Genomic DNA, 7737 nt, shown 5'->3' on the forward strand with positions numbered 1-7737 from the left:
GAAAAAGCAAACCGTGAGAACATAAAACTTTCAGGAACCCTTTAGGATCCCCAATCCCATCCAGATACTCCTTTGAGAACATCTGGCTCAAGAGAAAGTTGTAGAGTCCCCGCTGGGAGCTGGGCATTCCATATACTTCAGGCACACCTCCGTCAGAGCACTTCTCACGCTGAGTTATAACTCTGATTACTCCATCAGATGGAGCTCTGGGATGGGTGGGATGGGTGGATTGGGGGTGTGGGCAGGCAAAAGCCATGTCACTCGGTCTTTGTGTCCCCCAGTGCCAGGAAGATGTGAGATGCCTGTGCCAGGTAAATACTAAGTGAATTGGAGGACAAACACCCTCTCAAGAGTCTGGCCTGGAAGACTTCCCTCTGGAACTCACCCCACGCCTATTACGCTGAGACCAGCGCCCTCTGCTAACCGGACAGTCCCTCTGCTCTGCACCCTGCCTCTAACAGATCCAAGTGCACCACCTTGGAAGGCTTCTTCCAGAAGAGCCCCCATCCTATTTGCATCCTGTGCCAGTGCCGGCAGTCCCTCTGACCGGGGAGGGGCACCAGCGTCCACCTTGCTCTTACCTCTGCATCCTGCTCTTCAGCGGTGGCGACGAGGCCCGCAAAGTTGCCTTCTGGAGACGCCGCTGGCGTCACCTGCAAAGGAGCAACAAAAGTCAAGGTGCAGATGCCACCGGCTCTCCTACCCAGCTCGCCTGGCAGCAAACCCAAACCAAGTCCTCAGGACAGAAGTGGTGCCACATGGAAGATCACATCTGAGGGAGTCTTTGATTCAACAACCCGGTACCGTGTTTTCCAGGGCTCCCCTCCCGAGCACTGGGGGGCTTTGCCGATCTCCCTGGCAGGCCCTGGACTGAGCTCCTTGGGACTCGAGTACAGAGCAGAGCAGAGCGGCGAGGGCGATCCCATGCTCCTCTCTTACGTCTCCTTCTTCTGAGGGGGTCCTGCTGGCGGCCCGGGGCCAGGGGAGAGCCTCCCCGTCCTCTTCCGTGCCAGGGGCGATGTAGGAGCCGGACATGGAGGAGACGGTGTCGGTGCTGACCTGGGAGGACACCATGGACATGACCTTCCTTCTTCAAGTCTGGGTCCCCAGTATGTTGAGGGGGGCAGAGGCGGGGAGAAGAGTGTTTCCTGCCCTCAGCTCAGCTCTTCAGGAGGCCTGGCGCATTTGCTTCAGGCCAGCATGGAATCCCATCCCGGGGGCCTTCCCGTCACTGGAGCTCTGGGTGGCCTGTCCCGAGGGCAGACGGGGAAGGTCTCCGAAGACTGAGTTCCTGAACATTGCCCCTCATCCCTTTCCTGGCTGGCCATACATGGGGGAGGGAGGATAGGGAAGAGGTGGAAAATGAGGAGACAGAAAGCTAGCTTCTTGCTTTGGGAAGGGACTGTACCACACCTGAGGGTGAAGTGGCTGAAGGGCTTCTCACCTCAAAAGTGGAGATCAAAGGAAATGCGAAACCTGCCCAGAGAGCTTGAGTCATGGGCTCAAAGCCACACAGGGCAAAAGAGAAAGGACAACTCAGTGCAACATGGCGTCCTGGATTGGGATGTTGGAATGGAGAGGAGCATTCCTGGGGTGATCTGCAAGACGTGAAGGGGGTCTGCGGTTACATGGGATTACCAGGTCAGTGTTCATTTCCTGATTGTGATGGTGGTACTGGGATTATGGAGGTGTGTCCTTGTTCTAAGGAAACACACACTAAAGTATCTAGTGCTAATGGGGCAGCCTGTCTGCAACTTACTGTTAAGGGCGCAAAATATATATTGACTGGGATTACATCGAATCTCTAAATAAATACGGAGTCACTGAACGTTTTTTCAAAAAGCCACCCAGCCAAGGGCCGGGGCAGGGATGAATAGGAGGGACAGGATCCACTCACGCTTCCCGCCTCCTCCACCGCCAACCCCCAAACGCTGCCTGCTGAAAGGGTGTGTGAAGCCCTGTGTTGTGGCCGCTTCGGAGCCCCCTCTTAGCTTTGGCTGCTCGTTGGCAGCATCCATGGACCCTTAAAAGTGCCAGTGTTTGGGTCCCAGCCCCAGAGACGCTAGTCCCAAGCATAGGGATTTTCAGGAGCTCCTGGGGATTCTTCCTGGCAGCCAGAAGCTTCTTCAGCCTTTTCTTACCTGGCAGGCAGTTCTGCCAGCCCCTGACCTTGCCCCTCTTCCCCCAGCATGGGCCCAGGCAGAGGGTGAGGAGGGGGGACAGTGACCGGCCCCACCTGTCAATCCAGGGTGTACCCCTTTTGTCGGGGGCTGGAGGCTGAGCCTGGGGACCAGTGGAGAGGCTGGAGCCCCCATGCTCCCCCAGTGCTGGGGAGCGTGGGGAGGAAGGCCGGAGGGTGGTGGGGAGAGGGAGGGAGTCGTTGCTTAGGGGGTGAAGGGAGTCTCAGAGGGAGGTTGGGGCAGCCTCCTCAGCAAGCGGTGGGAAGGGGATGGGCTGCCTCCTGAGCTCTGTAAGGCCCCAACCCGCCTGGCCCTGCAGTGTGCGCACCCTTCGAAAATATTTTGAGTAATTAGCAAGGGAAAGCAGCAAGTTGGCGGGGGAATGCCAGGTTGTCCTGGAGCCAGCCTCCAGTGCAAGGAAAGAAAGGGGCCTCAGGAGAAAGGGGCCCGTGGAGGCTGGGCAGGATTGTGTAGGACAGTGCCCGTTTGTGTGTGTGTGTGTGTGTGTGTGTCTGTGTGCACGTGCACGTGAGTGCTGGGGGAAGGGGCTGTGCACCACAAGGGCGTGCTGGCGGGGCCAGGTGCAGGCTCGGGGGAGAGATGGGTTCCAGGCAAAGCTGGGGTGAGGGGGTGGAAAGGTGCCTGCTGAGTGTCACATATTTGCTGTGCCTCAGTTTCCCCATCAGAACTCTGGTACGTTGATTCCTCACAGGCTGGAGCTGTAGGGTCTAGGCACCCCGTCTTCCGTCTGCCCTGATGGCCTCCCTCAGCCCCAACCTGCATTGGAGGGAAGGCCCTGGGCGGGGTGAATGAACCCCAGGGTGGCAAGTGGGGCCCCAGGGGCTGGGGCCCTCTGACCTCACACCCTGTCCCTTCAGGAAGGGACCAAGGGAGGGAGGAGCTGGAGACAGGCCCAGGCGAGGACCGCAGGTGAGTCTGGGCAGGCCCTCAACTTGGGCGAGGTGGGGAACGTGAGCCGAGCCCTGGGCAAGAACGGCCTTTGTGAGTGAGTCCCCAGGGCCAGGGAGGGGGCTGTGCCTCCTTTGCCGCCTGCTCCTCGGGGCTGTGGGTACAGTCTCCCCATTGCACATAGAGAGGTGCCGAGGCCCTGGCTGCAGGGGACCCCCGAGGGCCGCCTCTCAGCCCCTTTCTCTCTGGGCACCCAGAGATCCTGAGGAGTGCATCAGGGGACACTCTGCAGGCCTTTGGTGCCCCCCATCTTCCTCCCAGCCATTCCCCCTTGGGCCGTGGCCTCCCCAAAACTGGCCCATGCTTTTCCCCAGAGAAAGTTGCAAGCAGGTCCATTTTGAGACTTTTTAAAACTTTAGTTTTAAAAATGTTTTTATTGTAAATCACTTTCTATGAAAAAGGTTAAATTGCCCGATGGGTTAGGAGAGGGGATGTGGGATGCAGCCCAGGGGGTTTATGGTGGAGCAAGACACTCCCCTGCAGGAGTGCAAGCAAGGGCAATGGGCCATCCCCCCATTCCTGGTCCCAGTGGTTCTAGCAAGCACTGCGTCCCTCCCAGTTAAGCCTCAGCTCTAGCTACACTCACTACATTAGTCTGTCTGTCCCCTTTCCCTCCGCAGCTTGGCTGCCCCAGCCCCGAAACCCCAGATCCCCATCTCCCCGCTGCTCTCAGCCTCAAGTTGGGCTCAAAGATTAGGGACACATACCCTCTGCCCCACCTCTAGGAATGAAGCCAGAAGATCCCAGAGGCCTTAGAAAATCTCCTGGCTCCACCCGGCACCCCGGCCTCCTTTCTGTCTCCTCTCTCTTCCCCCCTCCGCCTAGCTCCTCCTCACAGACTGCCAGGAGAGGCCTCTTGGGTGTTCATTTGCAGTCACCTAATCAGCATTGGTTGTACCTGGGAACTTGCTCTGGATAGAGACCTGGGGAGGAGAGCAGGAGAGAGAGAAGCTTGGAAGCTAAGGTGTTCTGGGGCGGGCCCTGTACTGATGTTTCCAGCTTGGCCAGGGCCCCTCCAAGCCGCAGCTCTCATAGTGCAGGGCCCTTAGCGTGTCTCTGGGGCAGGGAAGAAGTGGATCAATGAAACACTGTGTGTATGGGGGGCTGGGGAGCGGAGGCAGCAATTTGGGTCCTGGGCCCCAATTCTCAGCCTGCTGGACTAGAATCTGAGGATGGCCTGGGCTGGGGGCCGTGTGGCCTGGTGGGGTGACCTGGCCCAGCCCCTGCCTGGGCGGTAGGGTGTCCATGGGCCTGCACTGGTGGGGAGGGGGGCAGTCTGGGCCCAGACTTCGGTGCTGTCTGGAGGTGGGGCAGGGCCTGGCTTCTTACAAGAAGGCGCCCAGGCTGGCCCAGTCATGCAGGTCAGAGGCCAGTGTGGCATCCCCGGCCTCAAAGAGGGGCTCGGGGGGCAGGGAGCTACGGGTGCTCTCGTCCCAGGGGTGCTCCAGGAAGGATGTGGCCAGGAAGGTCTCATCAAAGTCCAGGCTGTCGGTAGCCTGCTCCGCTGGAGGCCCCCAGGTAACAGGGCAGTCGATGTGGTGGCCATGGATGGTGAGGTCCACGTCCCCGTGTGAGGCAGGGCTCAGCGGCGGGATCAGCTCCGAGGTCTCCAGCGTGCCCAGCTCCCCGTCCAGCGTGCCAGCGTCCAAGATGGCCTCCCAGTCAAAGTTGCCCTTGAGGGGTTCCAGCTCACCCTGCTCCTCCTGGGTCAGCAGCAGGGGGCTGGAGGGCCGCGGGACCTTGGCCTCCTGCTTGGGCAGCGGCTGTTGACGCTTACGCCCCAGCCTGCCCTCGCCTGCACCCCAGCCCGCCTCCCCAGTGGCCTCCTCGAACTCCCGCAGCAGCTGCTGGGCCTCGGTGCTCACGGTCAGTGGCCCGGCCCATGGGGCGGCGCTGGGCTCTGGCGCGGCCTGGCGGGCAAAGGCCGGGTGGATGTGGACTGGGGGCAGCCGCCGCTTCTTCAAGGCCCCACTCAGCAGCCGCTCGGCGTACTGGGGGTCGATGCGCCAGAAGCCCCCCTTGCCTGGCTCGTCCTTCTCCCGAGGCATCTTGATGAAGCCCTTGTTCAGGGACAGGTTGTGGCGGATGGAGTTCTGGACACAGGGAGATAGGAGAGAAGGAAGACAGCAGGGAGAGTGGGTGGGGTCAGTGATGGGGGGCTCCTAGCGCCACTGCCAGTCCCACCACCACCTTCTCTCCGATGGGGGCAGGGGAGACAGAGGCGCTGCTCCGAGCGGGACGCTGTGGGACACCAGCCACGGGGCACCAGGAGCTGGGAGTGCTGTCGGGGGCTTTTGTTCCCTTTGGCCAGGATATCTGCCTGCTCGGTCATCCGAGCCCTGAGCCGCAGGGTGGCTCTCAGTGCCAGCCTGTCCTGCCCTCCCTCCCTTACCCCGCTGCTTGCGGCCTCTGGTTAAAGGCCTTGGCTCCCCCAGGTCCTGGACGGCCATCTCCCTCTGCCTGGGCCTGGCTGGCCTTCTCTGTTTGTGAAATGAGTGAGTGGGTGTGAGGGTGTGTGTGTGGGGGGGGGATGAAGTGTGGGAGGATCTGATGACTTTCCTTGTTTCTAGAGCCGGCTGCTGGCCTGGGCCCTCACCCACCATGTCCCCCTCCTCCCACCCCAGGCTCTGAGGCCTCAGTTGATTATTACCCAGCCAAGAGCATAGCGCTCATTCCTGGGGCCTCTCAGGCTTGGGGTAGGGTGGGGGGTGGTGGAGGGTCTCTGCTTTCTCACCAAGGTTACAAATGGTACCTGCCCCAGGGTCAGGGCCCAAGCAAATGTGGAATAGCTGTGATCACAGGAACTCTGATCCTGTGACCTGTGCCACAGGGAAGGATCTGTGCATCCTCAGGGTCTCTGTCCCCACGTAGCCCCTGATCCTGATGGTCGAAGAGGCTCAGGGCAGTGTGGGCCCAGCCTGAATCACCATCCTGCCTTGTTCAGGCCTGGGTGCACAGTCCAAACCACGCTGGGGCACAGGGGTCTGGGGCCTGGTGGGTGGGGCCGGCAGGTGAGTAGTGCCCCCTGGCAAGACTGGGAGGTTTACATGGTGGTCTGGGCCCCTTGGCTGCTCTGTGCCAGGTTCCGGACACTTGGAACATGAAGCCAGTGTGGGAGGAAAGAGCCCCTGTGGAAAGCACGTGGCTGAGGTAATTTTCCCCCCCAGGGAGGTTGATGAGAAGAGGGGGAGGAGTGTAGGCAGGAAACTAGGGAGGGCTTGGGGTGGGGGCTGGCACAGCAGCTTTCGGAAGGCCCCGTAGCCCTTCCACTGGGACACAGATGGCCTTCACACCCTGCAGCACGCCCCTCTCCCCTCCCAGAGCCCCTCCAGCCAACTGAAAGCAGGCGGGATGCAGAGCCTGGCAGGAACGATGCTCTGCCTCCAGTCAGGCCCTGACAAACTGACCTTGAGGAGGGTAGTGTCGAGGAATTGCAGGACTTGGGACAAAAATGTGTCCCTCAGTCCATCAACCTACCCTGGGGGGCTGTGTCCATGCATAGTTCAGCCCTGGTCTTTGGGCTGAGCCTGCCGGATGAGTGACAAGTTCTTTCCCCTTGAACCTCTATGTCGGCACCCCTGCAGCCCTCTGAACATCCTCCCTCCTCCGTCTCTGAAGTCAAAGGGGCAGCAGTCCAAGCACTGGGCTCCCTTGAGGTCCTTCCTGGACGGCCTTCCTCTCTCGGGGCCCTGGCCGTACCGCGCCTACTTGGCCTGCAGATCTGGGTTGTGAGTCCATTTCGCGCAGGCATGGGGAGGGAGGGAGGGAGTGCCTCCCTACCTGCCAGGTGGGATCAGCGTGGCGGAAGTAACAGAAGTTGTCCGTGATCCACTTGTAGATGGCCGACAGGGTGATCTTGGTGGCCTTGCTGGCCTGCATGGCCATGCAGATGAGCGTGGCATACGAGTAGGGCGGCTTCACGTGCGGGTTGGTGGCGTAGTCCACGTCGTCGGGAGGCGAGGCCTGCAGCCCCGAGGGGGCGCTCCGCGGCGTGCAGGAGGACGTGGGCTTGCCGGGTGTGTGCGGCTGCCCCAGGCAGGCGGGGTCCGCCGCCAGGGGAGACCCCGGCTCGGCCGAGCCTGCCAGCTCGTGGGAGCCGTGGGGGTCGGTGTCCCCCGAAGGCAGGGCGGGGAGCTCGGCGTTGAGAATGGAGAATTCCTGCAGCCACTGCAGGCTGGTCAGGCTGTCATTCAGGGCGTTGGACTCCTCCAGGCCGCCTTCCGGTCCGGCCTCCTCCGCTGCCCCTGCTCCCGAGACGCGTAGCCAGCTCTCCGCCATATCTGCGGGGACTCTCCGAGGGGGCTGTCAACATCCACGAGCCGAGCCGAGGGTGGCCGCCGAGCTCTCCGGCCCGCTGACTCCCGCGGCTTCAGTTACGCAGCCTCCCGGAAGCGGGCTTCCATCCCGCGATCCGGGGGTAGCCTCCTCCAAACGGAATGTGGTGCCTGCGGGGACCAGAGCGGGAACTGAGCCCTCTTTCCCCAACCCCGAGGGGAGAGTGTGGGCGAGGGGGGAGGCTCTTACTATAATCCTTCCTGCAGCTGGGGAGGATCTTTTAGTGCCGAGGTCTGGGAAACAGAAGGTGTGC

At 61.3% G+C, this 7737-nt stretch overlaps 1 protein-coding gene across 1 annotated transcript; it reads right to left on the reverse strand.

The window, feature by feature from the left end:
- Nucleotides 1-4474: 4474 nt before the first annotated feature.
- Nucleotides 4475-7427, reverse strand: LOC309793632 (forkhead box protein J1-like; the record flags this gene model as incomplete). Its single annotated transcript, XM_082604260.1, has 2 exons — nucleotides 4475-5242; nucleotides 6930-7427. 2 exons carry the CDS (start codon nucleotides 7425-7427, stop codon nucleotides 4475-4477), a joined length of 1266 nt encoding a protein of 421 aa, XP_082460386.1.
- Between the last annotated feature and the right edge of the window lie 310 nt (nucleotides 7428-7737).

Source organism: Mesoplodon mirus (genome assembly GCF_964341445.2).
Source record: "Mesoplodon mirus genome assembly, chromosome: 18".
NCBI classification, from domain to species: Eukaryota; Metazoa; Chordata; class Mammalia; order Artiodactyla; family Ziphiidae; genus Mesoplodon; species Mesoplodon mirus.